At 44.4% G+C, this 18,723-nt stretch overlaps 1 protein-coding gene across 1 annotated transcript in view; it reads right to left on the minus strand.

Annotated features, from left to right (window-relative positions):
* Window positions 1-17,512, minus strand: part of STK39 (serine/threonine kinase 39) — a 198,787-nt gene extending 181,275 nt beyond the window's left edge. The window contains exon 1 of the mRNA XM_054972688.1: window positions 17,211-17,512. Within this exon, the coding sequence (XP_054828663.1) occupies window positions 17,211-17,427 (217 nt within the window). The 5' untranslated portion in view covers window positions 17,428-17,512. The remainder of the gene's footprint in view (window positions 1-17,210) is intronic.
* Between the last annotated feature and the right edge of the window lie 1,211 nt (window positions 17,513-18,723).

Here is an 18,723-nt window from a genome sequence, read left to right on the forward strand (position 1 = left end):
CCAAGATGTCATACAATGTGATTGATCATTATTATTTTTTTCCCCTTGGTGACTACCATCTCCATTATCCAGACTTTTGACCTGACTGGTGACTGGGCAAGAGCAAGCTTGGAAGGAAACTGCACCACCTAAATTCCAATTGGGTTAAAAAAGAAATCCCGACGCTGCAGGAAAATCATGAAATTGTTAGCCTGAACTGGAGTGTTATTGCCAAGACTGGAACCCCGACTTGTGTCAAGAGACCCTGAAAGGCTCTGTCAGACGGTGTCAAGAAGCTCAGTTTTAGATCCATTCCCAGGACGGGAATGTCAAGGCTCTTTCTAATAGGATTAGTTAGCAGAATAATATTTTCTTTCGACTATACTGCCTAACTGATTTGTGTATCGATTGTCATGAAGATCTAGTTCTTGAACAGGATAGCTTTCCTTCTTGCCAAGACTCAGCGCATATTAAAGAAGTTGCTTGATAATCATTTCAAGGAGACGAGGGAAGACACTGAGATACAGGCATTTAGAACTAGGTACATAAGCAGCTGGAACACAGAGTGCAAAATAAATACTGTACCTCTTAAATGATATGCCAAAAGACTATGAAATCTGAGTAAGCACCAAATATATATTTATAAAGCTCACGAATACTGGCATTTTCAGAAGATTAAAAAAAATCATGCCTTACTCTTATTTGCAGTGATGTCTGTTCATTAAATGCAACAAGGACGAGTTTTTATTGGGAAAACATTCCTGAAATAATGTTTCCTTTATAAAAACTCATACTAATGTCATTCTCTCTCCATTCCCCTGACAGAGGCTGTGGAAAAATACTAGCCCCTCCTTTAGTTAATTAGCCTTCCAGGCTAACTGCCAATAGAAACCTCCTGCCTTTTTTTTCACTGGCATGGCTTAAAGTGTATAAAATGCACTATTAAGGTGGCAAGGGACAACATTCTAGAAACTAAAAGTTTTTATCCTTTTCCATTCATCTGTTCATCATGAGAAAAAAAAACCCTCTCTCATTCAATTCATGAGAATGTTCCAATTCCCAGTGAAGAATTTGTTGTAATCTTCAACCACCAAGTTATTTCATACAAGGCAGTCCATGGAAGAGGATTTTTTGAGAGAAATCTGAATGAACACAATTAAATAGAACCAGGGCTTTTTTTCCAGGAAAAGAGGTGGTGGGACTCAGTGGGTTGCCCTCAGACAAAATGGTCACATGGCTAGTGGCCCTGCTCCTGATCTCCAGACAGAGGGGAGTTTAGATTGCCCTCCCTGCTGCTCAGCAATCTAAACTCCCCTCTGTCTGCAGATCAGGGGGCGGGGCCACCAGCCGTGTGACCATTTTTAAGAGGTTCCGGAACTCCGTTCCCCCGCGTTCCCCCTGAAAAAAAGCCCTGAATAGAACTACCCGAGGAAAAAAAAAACATTTAACATAAAGAGCTAGACACCTTCCACACTAAAATACAGGGAATGGAGAATATGTTCATAGACATCAGCACAGCTTAGCATGGCTTATAATCATCAAGAGGCCCCATGGAACAGAAAGTGAAGTAATACAGCCCGATCATACTCTCTCCAGGAGGTGTTGCGGCCAGTTCCCTTTTTCTGAGCAACCACAGGCAGAAGAGCAGTTTACTAGAGCAGAACGGACTGTAAGGCTCCCAGGCAGACTTGATACCCAGCAGCCACCTCACTTCTTAAAACCCACTTCCCTACTTCTTTGTGACCCACATTTTCCTGTGTGTGTTGGCATCACACCACGTGACTCCTCACACAGCCCTTATTGCTTCCAAGTGACCAAGTCAAAAAATTCCAAGGGCATAAGCACCTGTCAAAGTAATGTGACACAATCTTCCTTTGTTCTGTAACTCAGTACTTCGTTCTCAGTACTGTAAATTGGGTATAGCAGATGATAGGATTAAAGAGAAGTCTAAAAAAAGGAAGCCAAATTTCTTTTTAAAAATAAGAGAACTGATCATGAAATCAATAGACTTTGTCTGGAGTAACTTTACACAGGGTTGCACGGTTAGTGTTATATGAACAGAAACTGCCGCTTTATAAACCACTGATACCTAGATTCACACATCACGTTTGCCATAGAAAATTATTTCCAATGACTAGCTTGGAGGTCTGAATCCAACAGCAATTTCCCCTCAGGGAAAGAATTTCCATCGGTGGAGTGTGTCTTTCCTATCTTCCCCCACTATACGTGCAGCCCAAAATGCTGGTCCTGAGGAACATGAGGGGGGAGTTGGAGGTGTCTGCGTCAGGGGAGAGGAGGATTATAAGCAAACATCAGCCCCCTCTCCCCCTTCCAGGAATGATGTCATCGTGCAGGCCCCGGAAGTGCTCCCAGGCTTCACACCAGGTCAATCTGGGCCCCCAAATGGGCCGAATGGGCCCGGAGCAATTCCCCCTCCTATGACAGATCTTTGGTAGGGGGAGGGGTGGAGGCAGAAAAACCATACTCCATGGATGGAAATTGCCCCATCGGTAGAGATTTTCTGCAGGAACCAAACCAATGTCACCTAGAAATCATTTAGCCGGATTCTTATGCGCGCATGGCACTTGCTCAGATTTTCACAAAGCAACTACAAATTTGAAGTTCTCTTACAACCTCAATTCCTGCATCTCATCATATATCTCTTAACCCATAACTAAAAAAGTTGATAATCTAAGATAACAATATTATTTCAATCTGTTCATGGTAATTAATGAACTGACTGTTTTCCTAGGTTACAAAACTGTTTATGGGTTTACTTATGTATTGTTATATTTGAAATAAAAGTTAATTAATAAAATTTGCTGTATACCTCATAGCAGGGCTTTTTTTCTGGGAAAAGAGGTGGTGGAACTCAGTGGTGGAACTCAGGACTGCACAATGATCAGCTTTGGGTCAGCTGGAACAAGGGAAGAGTTTTTTAAAGTTTAAATCACCCTCAGTGAAAACGGTCACGTGCCGATGGCCCCGCCCCGATCTCCAGAGAGAGGTGAGTTTAGATTGCCCTCCGTGCCACGCTGCGGCACACAGGGCAATTTAAACTCCCCTCTGTCTGGAGATCAGGGGGCAGGGCCACCGGCCATGAGACCGTTTTCAAGAGGTGCTGGAACTCCGTTCCACTGCGTTCACACTGAAAAAAAGCCCTGCCTCATAGATTATTCAATGGCAACAGCAACGTTCAATGGCAACACAGAATACAGGCAAAATAAGTTCCTTCCCTAGAAGGCCTACAAATATGCTGCATGGCCAAGTCATGGGAGAGGTAGTATCAATAGCACAATACCCCACTGCGCATAGATACTCACAAAACAAAATCAAATGGACACCTGTCTGTTCTACTAGTCAACATGGACACATTCAGTGAAGTTTTTTTAAGAGAACTGTGCAGTATATTTTTGCCCCACGGTTCAGATCTGCCTCTTCCATTCTGCAAAAGTACCCTTAGCAGTACCCAAACCCTGTCACTCAAGGATAACATCTCACATGACGCTTGCTTCTCTGTGCCAACCAGATGGGATAATAGAGGAATGGCACATTTGTGGCATAAACCACAGCCTTCTGTGTCTTCTTTAGCAGGGATGTAGGCATATATACACATACTTTATAAAACAGAAGACATTTCATCAGTCTGAAAAAGACCTTAAAATAAACTTTCTTCCCAACAAACACAATTCTCCCATATCATCTGGCTTTTGTGTCTTCTGAGAACGTTCACAAGTCAGCATCTGTCCACAGAGAATTTGAGGTGTAATTAGTTTAATGAGATGAATCACAAGTTGGCATTAATCATGCAACAGGAATAAAACCAATATTAATTCAGTATGCAGGGTGCTCTCATAGTCAAGTCAGGTCAAACATCTAAGGAATAAAGTGTGACTGTGTTAACCCCACAGATGCCATAAAAATTAATCTGCCATCTAACTGATGAGCCACTGTTTCAAGTCTTCACTCAGGTGTCTTCCGGAACACTCTAGAGGGCACTAAAATTAGAAGCCCCTTTGGAAATGAAGCAACAAATATGACTATGAAGCACGTCTCTGCTCTCTCCATCTATTTCAAGCATTAAGGAGCCAATGTGGTTGTTCCACATTGTGTAGCAAGATGCATAGCAAGATGGCCTCACAACAGCATTTGACAGCAGCAGGAAAAAACACAGGCTATTGATATGAATACTGCTGCCTGTGCAGCTCTACCTACACTTAGGGCTCATTTTGAGGGGGAACGTGCAGGAATGCAGTTCAGGTAGTTCTCCAAAAAGGTCATGTCAGGTGGCCACGCCCACCTGATTTTTGGCCATTTGGGGCCCGTTTCGCCCAATTCGGGCCCTAAATTGCCAGGATCAGGCCCAAAACAGCCAGGATTGGTCCCAAAACGGCCAGGATCGGGCCTCTGATGGGTGGTGGATCACTCTCCCTCTCAGCAGTGGCCCAATCCTGACCATTTTGGGCCCCTTTTCGGCCATTTTCAGCCCCTTTTTGCCATTTTGGGCCCAATTTCGGCCCTGAATGGCCAGGATTGGGTCCAAAACAGCCAGGATAGGTGATGTCGGGGGGTGGGGCATATGGAAATCAGTTATGCTAATGACACACTTCAGGTGATGGCAAGGGGTGTGGCATATGCAAATGAGTTGCACTAATGAGTTATGCTAATGAGTTCCTGCAGCTCTTTTTCTACGAAATGACCCCTGCCTATACTGGTCCTACTCTGAACACTACTGGCAGTGACTGACATTAAAGTGACTGCACCAAGCGTTAACACAATGTCCAGCTTCCAAAGTTATTTAACTTCATCTCCAACATCTACTCAAACACAGGCAAAAAGTCAACTACTTTCTATCCCTGATTCTACCCCTCTATCCTTTCCCCTACCACAGCCACTGGCTTTCCAATCCTACTTACTAGCATTTCCCAGTTACAGATTTACTTCTTAACCATGAGATAAGCTATTTACCTCAATTATGTCATTCCGGGGCTATTATTCTGAGACAGCAATGCCTGCCTACATTAACAATGACCTCTAGGACACCAAGCATCTTTTTTTTAAAAAAAAATGGAGTATGGATACCAAAATGCAGAATATACACAGACCTCGGCTTGCATCAGCAAATGTATAAGCATTTAAGCCATTGCTTTCCTCAGCAAAATGTACAACGGCGACTAACAGTGAAAGACTGCACCAGTCTTCTGCTTCTGTTTGTTTTGCTGAAAAAAGAATCAAACTGAAACACACATTATATTTCTTTTACAGAACTCAGTATATTTAAGGTTCCTATACGGGCACTGACTACACCCAAAACCGTAGAGCTTTCCCAAGGTTGCTGCATCATAGGCCCTTCAGTTCATGCCTTACGGCCCTGGTATCCATCCATACAAGGTACGTATTTTGTAGGGTGGGGCCATGGGTCAGTGGTAGAGCATCTGCTTGGCATGCAGAAGGTCCCAAGTTCAATCCCCGGCACCTCCAGTTAAAAAGATCAGGGAACAGGTGATGTGAAAAGGCCTCTGCCTGAGACCCTGGAGAGCCACTGCTACTCTGAATGGACAATACTGACCTTAATGGGCCAATGGTCTCATTCAGTGTAAGACAGCTTCATGTGCTTGTATCCATATACAACTGAAATACACACACACAAAGCAGCAACCCTCAGTCATTTAATGTTCAGGTGCTCCTTTACAGAACTGTGTATTCTGCTCATTAGTGATCAGTGTCATTTTACACTGGGAGGGAGAAAAGAGAAAGGAGCCACATATCTGCACAGTTGTTAAAAAGACAGAGACGTGAATCAGAAGTTCAAATTTCACTTCTGCCATGAACTCCTTAGACAGCCTTTCGCAAGCCACCCATCTCCAACACGGGAGTAACCACATGGCCAGCCTTGTACATGTAACCCCCATGAGCTAATTGGTTTAGCCCAGTAGGGCAGAGTCAGCATCTGGAGCCAGGTGTCTGAGAGCCAGTTTGGTGTAGCGGTTAAGAGCACAGGACTCTAATCTGGAGAACTGGGTTTGATTCCCCACTCCTCCACTTGAAGCCAGCTGGGTGACCTTGGGTCAGTCGCAGCTGCTAGGAGCTGTCTCAGCCTCACCCACCTCACAGGGTGTTTGTTGTGAGGATAATAATAACATACTTTGTAAACCACTCTGAGTGGGCATTGAGTTGTCCTGAAGGGCAGTACATAAACCGGTTGTTGTTATTGTTGTTGATGTATGTGGACAATAGTGACTAAAAGTGGGGTGCGTTATGTTTAGTTTGGTATTATTACTGGAAACATTATTCTTGCAGGACTGTAACTCCCAAGCTGAGAACAGAAGCCTGGCTTCCAGCTGCTTCGTAATCTGGAGGACTGCGGCAAAGGACTCTAGCACTTGGTGGGATCCAAAAAGTTGGACCTTGCTTAACCTGAGTTGTTTTCAGTTACTTGACTGAACTTAAAAAAATTATTGGTCGCAAGTTTCTGTTTTTGTTGCACTTGAGTTTGGTTAGAAAAAATAGTTGTATTGTTCTCGTCGTGGAAAGGTTTGGGGTAAAGAAATGTTCTTAACTTACATGTGTGTTACAAGTTTGGTTCCTAAAGGGGTTCCTAAAGTGGGGAATCAAACCCAGTTCTCCAGAGTAGAGTCCTGCGAGCAAACTGGCTCTCAGAACCTATACAAAAAGAGGTTATATAAAGTCATACTAAGAATGACTGAGAATGTTTGTGATGCTCTTTGGAACATTTTGCAGTGCTACATAAATGCTCAGAAGTAAATGAGCATTGCCTCTATCATCCTCCTTCAAGCATATCACTGGTTATTCAGATTTCCACTTCCTTCCAGGTAAAGTCTTTCTTCACTGTTCTGCAAGATGATACAAACCACTGAGCTGATTTCAGAATAAGAGAGGCCATTGGAGATCAGCCACATGGATGCAAAATGGAAATGCTTCACAGGAAAACTACAAGAGCAATAAAAAGATATTGATTCCAGAACCCATCTGGCTTCCTCAAACAATAGAATTAGTAAAGGCGCTGCAGCTGGTTCCTAAGGCAGCTGTCCGGAAGAAGAATCCTGTCACGTTGGCCAATGCCAGACCTTGCAAAGCCAGTACTGCTCTAACCAAACAACTTTCACACTTGAACAGAGGTAGGATTTACATAAGCTAAAAGCTTGCATTAAATAACTACATCCAAATAGTGTTAATTGCCTATGTAAAATACAAATTGATTTATGTTAGTTATGTCAACAGCCGAACTAATCAAGGTGGAAAATATAAAATATTGTTAAATATATTCTTTTACTCTTTCATCTATCTATTGCATATATACTAAAGAGTAGGTACTTTACTACATGGGTCCAGTGACCCTGTAGACAGTTTCAGCTTGCATATCTCAGTTTTGGTTCACACAAAGATTCGAGAGATATGGGGAAGAGGAATGCTGAGTGTTATGTCATATTTACCCTTAGGAGTTATTTCTGTCTAGGCAGTCCAAGCCTGTGAGAGGAACCAAGATATACAAGACAAAAAGCACGGCCCACAGAAGAAGAGAAGACCCCAGGTCTCAAATTATCTGGTGAAAGCCAACATAAGAAAGACACACTACTTTTCTCTACTTAATACATGAGATACAGTGTTTTTGAGTGTCATACTAAGATCTGGGAGACCCAGTTTGAACCCCCATTCTGCCTTGGAAGCTTGCTGAGTAACCCTGAACAAGTCACACACTCTCAGACTAACCAACTTAAGGAATGACTGCTCCCAGACTCATCTAGGGGCCTGAGTTTGGGGCGATGCGGAGGAGGCGAGCGGGGAGGCGGCATGGCAGCCGCCATGTTGTGGAGGGGCGGGGAGTGACCAGGGGCCAGGTGAGCACGCACAGGCATATCCGGTGTAGGGCCCTGGTCTGAGAAGCTGGCCCACACCCCTCGGCACTTGGCCCGTGGTGGCATCCCACCCAGCCCTCCCTTTCATCACAACTTTGGAGTGAGTAGGCAGCGGATTGGAGCATTGGGCACCAATCCATTTGGGGGAAACAGGGCCCTCAGGCTCAGTTTCCCTATTATGGGGATCCCCATAAGGGGTCTGGGGAGTGAGGAATGGCCAGTGAATGCCCAGTCGGGGGCTGTCAGTCCGCCTCACTCTCAAGTGGCAGGGGATGATTCATACAGGGGTGTATACTCAAGTGGCATCCCACCGGCTGTCATCCCATGGTTCCCCCCCCCTCAGGAGGGGTTTGAGCAGGGGGGTCATCGGCTTGGCAGGCGGGTCAGCCAATGCTCGGATCCGTGCCCTATGGATACCTTTGCTCCCTGAGCTGTAATCTCAATAAAGTTGTGGCATCTTTACCTCCAGCACTGTGTCCGTGTTTTTCTTGCCGTGCCCCCTTCCCGCTCTCCTCCCCCACTCAGCACTCGCCTGCAACTGTTTGTGAAGATTAAACAGAAGAGAGGAGAGAACAACCAACCAAAAAAAAATTATTAAGATTTTACTACGCCTGATTTTTCATGTTCTGATCTGGCAAGTTGAAAACAGTTTCTTTCACGATATTGCCTGCAAATTAGACAGGATTTATTCTAAATTTTAAAAGAATTAAGTTGTGCTGCACATATGAATATTACTGGAAAACCAAAGAGGAAGAAAGAAGTCCTGAACAGATCTGATGTAACGAGAGGGCCAGCAGTGGGGGCGGGGGGCGGGGGAGACCTGGGCCAGACTCAACAAAACCATAAACTGCAAGCCTATTTCAAGTTCATTTTCCTTCTAATACATTCTGTCTATCACTCTCACGCACACACTTTTCAACTCCCCTCCCTCCAACACTTTCAGCTGTAAGAAGAGGATTCGCATGGCAGGTGTGCCATTTTCCCGGGGCTAAGAACAAATGAGTGTCAAACTGAGCTTGAACCCTCCAGGCACAGCAGCAACATTTCCTCTAATTATTATTATTATTATTTATTCAATTTATATACCGCCCATCCCAGGGGCTCTGGGCGGTGAGGAGAAGGAAGACTCAGCACAAAGGTAAGCCGGAGTCACGGATTCTTTCCTCTCGCTTGGCCAGCATCAGCTCAGGGGAGCAAAGCAGGATCCCGTGACAGCTCTGCATCAGACAACATAAGTGTTTGCAAATTACAATTTTTTGGAAACTTTATCTAATGCTTAGGCATCACAAAGAGATGAAGAGGGCACTGCTTTATACTTCAAAGTAATCTCAGACCTCACCTGAGCACAGTTACTTAATGCTTGTACAGTTGTCGGAAACGGAGGGGATCAAGGCTTAATCTAATTTTTAAGAAGAAATACAAACATCTGCTCCTCAAATGTTTGTTTCCAAGAGCATCACTAGAAAAGGGCCTGCTCCATCTTTAAATAGCATGCCCACTGAAAGAGCTACATCTTCTGAAGTATCCTCAGAAATCTTGACTATACGCCATTGATGAACATAATGCGGGAGGAGAGAGCTAGGTAATATAGCCATTATCCAATGTAAACAACAAAGATTTAAGATAGCCCTCTTGAACTGCTGTTTCAATCCAAAAGTGCTTCCTTTGGTCTCATGAATATAACCTTTCCTATGCATCTAGCATGTATATTACATTCCATTTTCCTGCAAAGAGTTCCAAGATGGGCATACACAGTGTCCCCACTCTCAATTTGTCTTTGTATAGGCAAAGAACATGTGGCTGCTCCAAGGCAACCCAGTGTGTAAGGGGTTGTGCAAGGGATTTTAACACAGACCCCAATCCAACACACCAACCCTTACCTTAGCACCTCCATACTAAACATGAAAACTGCAACTTCAATCCATTTCTGAAAAATAAAGCAGCAATACAATCTTTTAAACTTCTAAATCAAGTTGTTGCCATCCTAAAGTTAACTGAATTGCATCCTAAAATGTACTTTTACCCATATGGCTTGGCCTTGTTCCAATGCATCAAAGCTAACTGTTGACGCTAAACCCTAGCATGTAGCTCGGGAAGTATCACAACTCATAATACATATTGGCCGACAGGTAATCTTCCAGCCCCAGCTTAAACACAGGTGCTTGAGCAAATGAATCATTCCCACCCCCCGCCCCAGTCGCTGCAGTGTGTTTAACCAAAGCCTAAAATAGAAGAGCCGCTGCCTCCTATTTAAGCTGTAAGTAACCTATGAGTCCGCTAACTGTATTAACAGCTCCCTAGGAGACATGGTTTAATCCGCAGGAGAAATCACTAACTCTTCAAGTAGCTACAGTGAACAAGGAACTGTTGCTGTTCAAAAGGGAAACTATTGGAAAAGAACAACTTGGAAAAACGGCCATTCCACTCTGGATTTATGAGAGGACTGTCGCTGCTCCTTTGTTCAGTTTGTGCTCTTGAGTTTGAGTCTGCTGCACAGTTTTAAGGCTCCTACATTTTCTGCAGACCACTAAAAATGAAGTTTAAAAATATCTCACAGCAATTAAAGAAGAATTCTAGGTATTGGTAGCCCTTTGGTAATTGCTTGTCAGGAAAGAGGCTCAGTGATTAAAATGTGGAATTCACTGCCAATATACATATTGGTTGCAACTATAAATGGCTTTTAGACAGTTTCATAGAGGAGAGGTCTATCAGTGGCTACTAGCCGTGCTGACAAAGGGGAGCCTCCACATCCAGAGGCGGTGAACCTCTGAATACCAAGGCCAGGAGGCAACTTCAGGGGAAGGCCTCAGCCACTATGCCCTGTTGTTGATCCTCTCTAGTAACTTTTTTGGCCACTGCATGAGACAGGATGCTGGACTAGATGGGCCACTATGATCCAGCAGAGCTCTTCTTATGTTCAGTAAGGGCTGCTCTAGAGGCTTTTTGCTTATAGCGATAACCAGTAATGTATCTATTGTTTTTGTTGCCAGAGTAACCTTTAGACTCTTTCCAGCTTTGCTTGACATCTACCAAAAGTACCCAGATATTTACAGGGTTAGGAGCCCAGGGATAGGTCCTTCACCTTTGTCCTTTCTTCCATTCCCCCCCTGCCCCCCGCACACACCATTTGCACTGATAGGGTCAACAATGAGTAGAGAGCCAGTTTGGTGTAGTGGTTAAGAGCACGGGACTCTAATCTGGAGAGCCGGGATTGATTCCCCACTCCTCCACTTGAAGCCAGCTGGGTGACCTTGGACTAGTCACAGCTCTCTGAGAGCTCTCTCAGCCCCACCCACCTCACATGGTGTTTTGTTGTGGGGATAATAATGGCATACTTTGTAAACTGCTCTGAGTGGGCATTAAGTTGTCCTGAAGGGCAGTATATAAATTGAATGTTTATTATTATTATTATTATTATTATTATTATTATTATTATTATTATTATTATTATTATTATTATTATTATTATGACTACACAAGGAAGGTTGCCCAGGGAAAATGTATGGGCCCAGAATAAATACTTGCCACCATATTGCATACAAACTGCATGTTTATGTTTTAATCAGCAGATATTTGTTTAATTCAAATGTGTTTCCTACATCTGGTCACAGGTCCACCGTTATCCAATATGAGAAATGAACACAATGACAGTGTGATTTGTCATAAGTCATTACACAAGCAGAACAGGGAACAACTGGTACAGTAAAAGCTACCTGGAATTATTTTTGGAAGAATTTAATGCTTCTTGCACATTGACCTGTCGACCACGCTCCCATCAGAAGTTTAGGATTATTATAGTAAATTCACAGAAACACAGAGTTGGAAGGGTATCCCCAAGGGTCATCTAGTCCAGCCCCCTTCACAACGCAGGAAATTCCCAGCTATCCGCCCCCCCCCCACCTCAGTGACCCCTGATCTATACCCAGAAGGCAAAAAAACTCCAGGATCCCTGGCTACTCTGGCCTGGAGGAAAATTCCTTCCTGACCCCAATCACCATTACCCTGGGAATATAAGAAAGGGCCATGAAAGCCAAGCCTCAGCTCATCCCTTCATGCAGTCCCTCTCTTGATCTGTATATATTCAGATTCAGAGAATCATCACAGCTTTCAGATCACCGTCCAGCCTCTTCTTAAATACCTCCAAGGAAGGAGAGTCCACCACCTCCCGAGGAAGGCTGTTCCACTGAGGAACCGCTCTGTCAGGAAGTTCTTCCTAATGTTTAGCCAAAAACATTTTGCTTTAATTTTAACTCATTGTTTCTGGTCCAACTCACTGGGGCAACAGAAAACAACTCTGCTCCATCCCCTACGTGACAGTCTTTCAAGTACTTCTTATGTTCAGTAAAGGCTGGTCTACAGGCTGCTCTGCCAGGAAAAATCACTTTCACAGCACACTGCTAAAGTAGCCTGTGGTGCACAGGTCCATGCTACGGAACATTTGGGATCAGGACAATACGTTGTGCTTATCTGCAACAGTCGTTCAAAGCAATGGTTTTTGTTTCCTCTGGACTGAATTAAGAGCCTTTTGGAAGATGCTTAAGAAACTCACAATCTGAAGAAATATACGTGGATACGTTCATGGCAACACCATTAGGACCAGACATCCCTTTCACACGACACTGCTTCAATTAAGCGCCGATTAAAAATCCACAACCGATCTGCAATTAATGAACTGATTAATCCTATCGCTTAATGCTTTCAGCCCCAGTGCCTATCATAGCATCAGCATGGTACAAAGCACTCCAAGCAGCACTGAAAAGAAGCATCATTAAGAAGACTCCTGAGCAAAGAGAGGTCAACAGGGGCTGATTTATTTTAAAAGGTTCAGGATGTCTTGCGCCACACTTCCAGTGCCATCCCAAGCAGAGTTCCACCCTTCTAAGCCTGCTGACTTCAGTGGACTTAGAAGGGTGCGACTCTGCTTAGGATCGCACGGATCCTTATCCTACTTTTCAAGCACAAAGAAAATCCTTACATTGCATGAAGTTGAGTGAAGCACACTAAAAGTTAAGCTTGTCTTTTTTAAAAAATATATATATAGTTATATTAAGCAGGCTGGAATCAACCAGCTTTTCCCTTGGTGAAAGAGGGAGGAGCGAGTCTCCTCTGACTACCAAAAATGGTTTTTAATGAACTTTTATTAAAGTTTTTAACATAATTATAATTAAAAACCAAGGAAAGAAAAAGAGAATAAGGGAAAAAGGGAACAGAAAAAAGACACACACACATACATATAGTAGAAATATATACTAATTTCCCATTTGAAGAGGTCTATCAACAGTACATATTCTACACCAAGTCTAACATTACCATTAGTAAATATTTCTCCTTTCCATCTACACATTCCTTTGCTCTCCTTAATCTTCAAAAGCACATATCATTAGTTCATCACGTTCTGTTTCATGCAAAAAATCTATAAGGGGTTTCCATATAACTAGATATCTCTCTTTGATGATGATAATGCGGCCTGCATAGACAAAAGCCATGGAGGACAGAGGCTCTAATAAGGAGGGAAACTGGGTGAGATGGAGCAAAAAAAGATGGATCCAACCCAGTATCCCTAAAGGGGTGTTTTTTAAAATGAAATCTGAATTTAATACAGGCCAAAAGTCTACATTCATAAACTGAGCCCATGATTCTTTATCAAACACTGAATTATAGGCTGCTTTTCTTCTACAAAACAAAGCAAACATACAAGCAAAACCCAGAGCCAATAATACCCAGCTTCTGAGATCAACCATTTTATATACAACTCAATCCCATACTACATTGCATAAGCAATGAAGGTTTAGTTTAATGGATACTTTCCATCCCATCACGAAATACTGTTCAACCCAGCAACTTCCAATCCTTGCTACTGGAAAGTTCTGGGCACTTAAGTCTTCAAATAAGTGCTCTTTGCATAGCGTCCTCACATATGGAAAGCACGCCTCAAAAAAGAAATCCTTAATTTCTCAATTGTTCCCATCTAAGCAGATATACATCCTGTAACATGTACATGAACACATTTAGATTTTGCTTCTAAGTTGAAGAATGGCCCTGTTTAGTCACAGGCTGGCATGCTTTCAATTGTTACAACAGCCAATTAATATGCATGCTTGTCCAAGAAATAAATGAATTAGAAAATTGAGGCCCAACTAAATGAGATGTCAGAGATTTTTGGTTGGATGCCCCAAAACTCTTTTTTAAGGTTAAAGTACAGAACACTCTCACTAACCTGGGATGAGGACATACTGCCATTTCCCCATCAGCTACAGCAAGCCACTATTCGCCAAAAAGGAGGGGAATGAGTTCTCCTATAATACTTGTCTTCTTCCTTGCTAGTAGCAGCATCGGAGGTGGCTCTACCCATCTGATTTCATGCCAGTGGCTGTGTATATGGTCTGTCCCTCTACTTTTATCCTCTTATAACCTTGTGAGATGAGTTAGGCTGACAGAGGGACTGACTGGAAGCCATGTGGATTTGAACCTAGAATTGCCTATATGATTTCATCCCTACACCATTCTAGCTCTCAAAGAGAAGGCAGCAAAAGCAGAAAAAGTTACATTCCACCTATACCCGACTCACCCTGACCCAATGTGGGGGACACATACTGCTTTTTAATTTTATGCTTCTAGAGATTGGTGTATCTGATGAAGTAAGCTGTGACTCACAAAAGTTCACGCTGGAATAAATGTTATTTAATGTGCCACTACCCTCCTGTTTTATTTTACTGTTACAGGGTAACGCAACTGGCCAGCTGGAATGCTCATCAGGAGACCTAGGGAGCAATCCTAAGTAGATCTACTCAGAAGTAAGTCCCATGCTATTCAGTGGGGCTTAATTCCCAACTCCATCTCTTCACCCTTAAGAAGCTTCAATTAAATCAGCATTTTTGTTGACTTTAATTCAACAACATAAAAGTTGCTCTACCAATTGGAAAAAAAAGGGGGGGAAAGGAATTACTCCACTGAAACCCATTCAGATCAAAAGAACACAGAGCAGAATCTTGTACACGAGTAAGTCTGTTTTCAATAAGGCTTTCTCCCAAGTCTTAGCCACCTGACTGTTATGGACCTGATATAAAAGAATTTTTAATTGATCGTCATCAATGAGAATTATAATCAATGATTCTTTGCAGCAGCATAGAAACAAGTGTTCTAATTTCTACCACACAGCCTATCTTTTCTCTGCTTGAAAAGAGGCATATAAGTTCTAACTGGAGACCAATACCAGCTTGTCTGAAGTACTTATTCGCTTCTCCGTCCTAGTATGCCTCATTGTCACTTGACAGCTTCTACCCAAGTTGAAGCTCTAACCTCATTATAGTCCACAATGGCTTTCTCCATGACCATTTTCAGATTCGAACAAGGAATTACTTCATGGTCTCATTGAGAAACATCCCCTCCCCCTTTTTATTTTACACACCCAGCCTGTAGAAAAGTTGTATTTGACTTGGGGAGCTTGTATACCACATTCTGAACACCAACAGGTTCTAATAAAAGATATTTTCTGAGCGTCCCTGTGAATTCTCTCTACATATTCAAGATGTGTGTTTATGTAACAGTGTCTGAACAACTTATTCTGTTAATTAGATGTTAAAAAATAAAAGAACACAAACAGACAAAACAGTTTCACAAGGTGTTCTGCTCCTTTTCTCTCTTGATAACGCTCTAGCAGCCGCCAATGCATAACCTCATCTGCAGAACGCTCTCCTTCAAGTAAAAAATCTGTTACAGATTCCCATCAGAGCAGAAAACAGCATCGTTTAGATGCCTTCCACAGCATCCTTCAAATATCTGAGTGTCACTGTGGAAAAGCAGACAAAGAATAAGATAAAGATAGTAGAAAAAAATACAAGGAAGAATAAAAAAGGACTTTTTTCTTAACAATTGTTAACTTAAAAAAAAAAGAAGACAAGTTGCATACATTCAGTGTGATGTCTGTAAGGGAAATACATCTTTGCCCAAGTCAAAACGACACAGAGACAGCCAGCTCCCATTTTCATTATGCCCTTTTCAGACTTTCAGCAGTTGGTGGCCATCAATATTAAAACAACTGCAAGATGAACCTGAGGCGATGCAGCCAACTGGAGTTACAGCTGTTGGATGAGGCCTAGCTCGGCAATCATCTGTAGTCCTAGCTCTTTTGCTTGAAATTTCTATTATATTTGCTGGGTTTTAGCCAAGTTACCTACAAATCAATTTGTGCACGACAAGCAGCATCCAAGCAATTCTACTTATTATGTTTGTTGAGAGACGTTATCATCAACAGCAATACAGGCAAGACAAGCATTTAGATCCCTTGTATTCTGCCAAAATCACTTTGCCATACCTTAATTTAGCAGACTAGGTCCATGGCCCTACATTAAACTGGGGAGGAAGGGGAGGTGAACTATAAAAAGAACTTTAAAAAAAGATAAGCTATCAGATAATATCAGATAATAGGATGTCATTCAAAGAACGCTACTGAAACGATTGAAGGCATATAAATTAAAGCAAAGGGGTGGGGCAGGGATTAAAAGATTTGGAGGTTAGGGAAGCCACGAAATCCATAATGCAGAGGGATTTTCAGGAAATTGTAACCTAAAAAGGTCTGGGGCTATAAGCAAAATACTCGCTGCTGTACTAGAGAGTTTAGGGGAAAGGCAACATATTTTGTGTGACATTTTGCAACTCGAGGACGACAACAATAGCACAGCAGGAGTAAAAGAGAGTTGGAGACGCTGCCGCTTGAGAAAGCCCCCCCAAAGAAGTGCCATGGCAACTTGGAGCTCCCTGGTCCACAAGGCCACCACACTTTGAAGAGGAAACTCTGGGGACAGGGATGGGAGCTGACACAGCATCCCTCAAGGCAAGCCGCCCCCCTCTCTGGAACTGCAACGGAAGAAAGGCTTGCAGGTGGGCGGGCGGTGGGAGAGCAAGATTCGGGTCCGGCAGCACCTCAGAGACCAGCTAAACTCCCAGGGTTGGCGCTCTGAACAGTCCGACTCAAGGCTCTCTTCTTCAGACGCGTTGAGAAGCGGCCGTGCGAAGAGTTTCGTCCAGCCACAAGGCATTGCAAGTCAGGGTCGAGTCAGAAGGGAGCTCTGACTCTGGGAAGCGCCACCCCCGGGCATCTCGCCGGCCTTCAAGGTGCTGCCGGAGCCGGGCGAAGAGAGAAGAGGAGGAGGCAGAGGAGGAACTCGGGTTTGCAGCACGGGCAGCAGACTGCAGTGCCGGGCGCATCCGCCGCAATGAGAGCCGCCGGGCTGGAGGACGCACTCCACACGCCGGTAGGCCCCAGGGCCGGCCGCCGAGGCATCCCTCCTCCCCTGCTGCCCCACCCTGCCGCCCCCCCCCCCCGCCCCAGAGCCGCTCCCTTGCGCCACTGACCGATCACCTCCTGCAGTTCGTAGGCGTCCCTGCAAATGGGCCAGACGACAGCCTGGGCGGCGGGCGCGGGAGCCGGGGCCGGGGCAGAAGCCGGCGTGGGCTGTGGCTGCGGCTGCTCGGGCGGTGGCGACGGCTGCTGCTGCTGCTGCGGCTGCTGGGGCTGCTGTGGCGGCGGCGGCGGCTGGACGCGGAGGGGCGAGTCGCTCTGCTCCGCCATGATGCTGCTGCTGCTGGAGCGCCCAGGCGGCGACCTTCTTCAAAGTTCCCTGCCGGCGGCACCTTTCACCCTCCGCGGCGGCTCTGCTCCCTTCCTCCGCCCTCCGTCTCTCCCATCCTGCCTGCCCGCCTGCCTGGTGCGCGGCGGGGGAGGGAGCGCACCGAAGGGGCGGAGGCTGAAGCAGCCGCCACCGTTGCCGCGCTCGCGTCTGCCAAGCGGTCGAGCGCAGCAAGCCGCGAAGTTCGCGCTCCGGCGCCTTCACGTTGCTACACTGGAAGGTTTCGGCTTTTTTGACGCGTGCATGCAAGGAAGGGGCTGCTTTGGAGCCCGGGCGGTGTGGGGGGGAAAGACGGAGCTCTCGAGGCAGGCTTACGCGGGGACAGCGCTTAGTCCGAGCTCAGAGCGCCAGGCGGCATTTGCTTACCAAAAGTAACAGCAATAATAAGAGCAACAAGCCACATACTGAGGCGATACTTCATTGACTCTTCAATAAAATCGGCGTTGGTTAGGGACCAAAAAATTCCAACTCAAAAATCTGGTGGACTGTGATAACATCACATTATAATGATAATAACAATAACAAAAACAGTAAAGAGTCCAGTAGCACCTTTAGACTAACCAATTTTACTGTAGCATAAGCTTTCGAGAACCACAGCTCTCTTTGTCAGATGCATGGATCTGATGAAGAGAGCTGTAGTTCTCGAAAGCTTATGCTACAATAAAGTTGGTTAGTCTTAAAGGTGCTACTGGACTCTTTACTATTTTGCCACTACAGACTAACACGGCTAACTCCACTGGATCTATGACCATGGAAAACAACAAAAACAGTAACTCTTGGACAAAATCGGAGTTGTTTAGGGACCAAAAACTTCCAGCTCAAACGTCTGGTGGACTGTGATAACATGTAATGATAACAACAATGCAGCATACTAAAAGGCGATACCTCACTGACTCCTAGATTCTTGGATAAGGTCTGAGCTGGTGACCGATCAAAAAAATACAGCCCAAACATCTGGTGGACTGGGATAATATCACATAATAACAATAACTACAAGATTTGGGTCCAGTAGCACTTTAAAGACCAACTAGATTTCCAGGGTATTAGCTTTAGCTCCCTTCAACTCTCAAAAGCTCATACCCTAGAAATCTTCTTGGCCCTTAAGGTGCTACTGGATCCAATTCCTGCTCTTCTGCTACAGGCCAACACAGTTACCCACCTGAAACTAACAACAACATGCCACATGCGTGATACCTCGCTGGCTCCTGAATTCTTGGATAAGACCCCAGTCGGTGACA

This window comes from Eublepharis macularius, chromosome 2, assembly GCF_028583425.1.
Source record: "Eublepharis macularius isolate TG4126 chromosome 2, MPM_Emac_v1.0, whole genome shotgun sequence".
Lineage (NCBI taxonomy): Eukaryota > Metazoa > Chordata > Lepidosauria > Squamata > Eublepharidae > Eublepharis > Eublepharis macularius.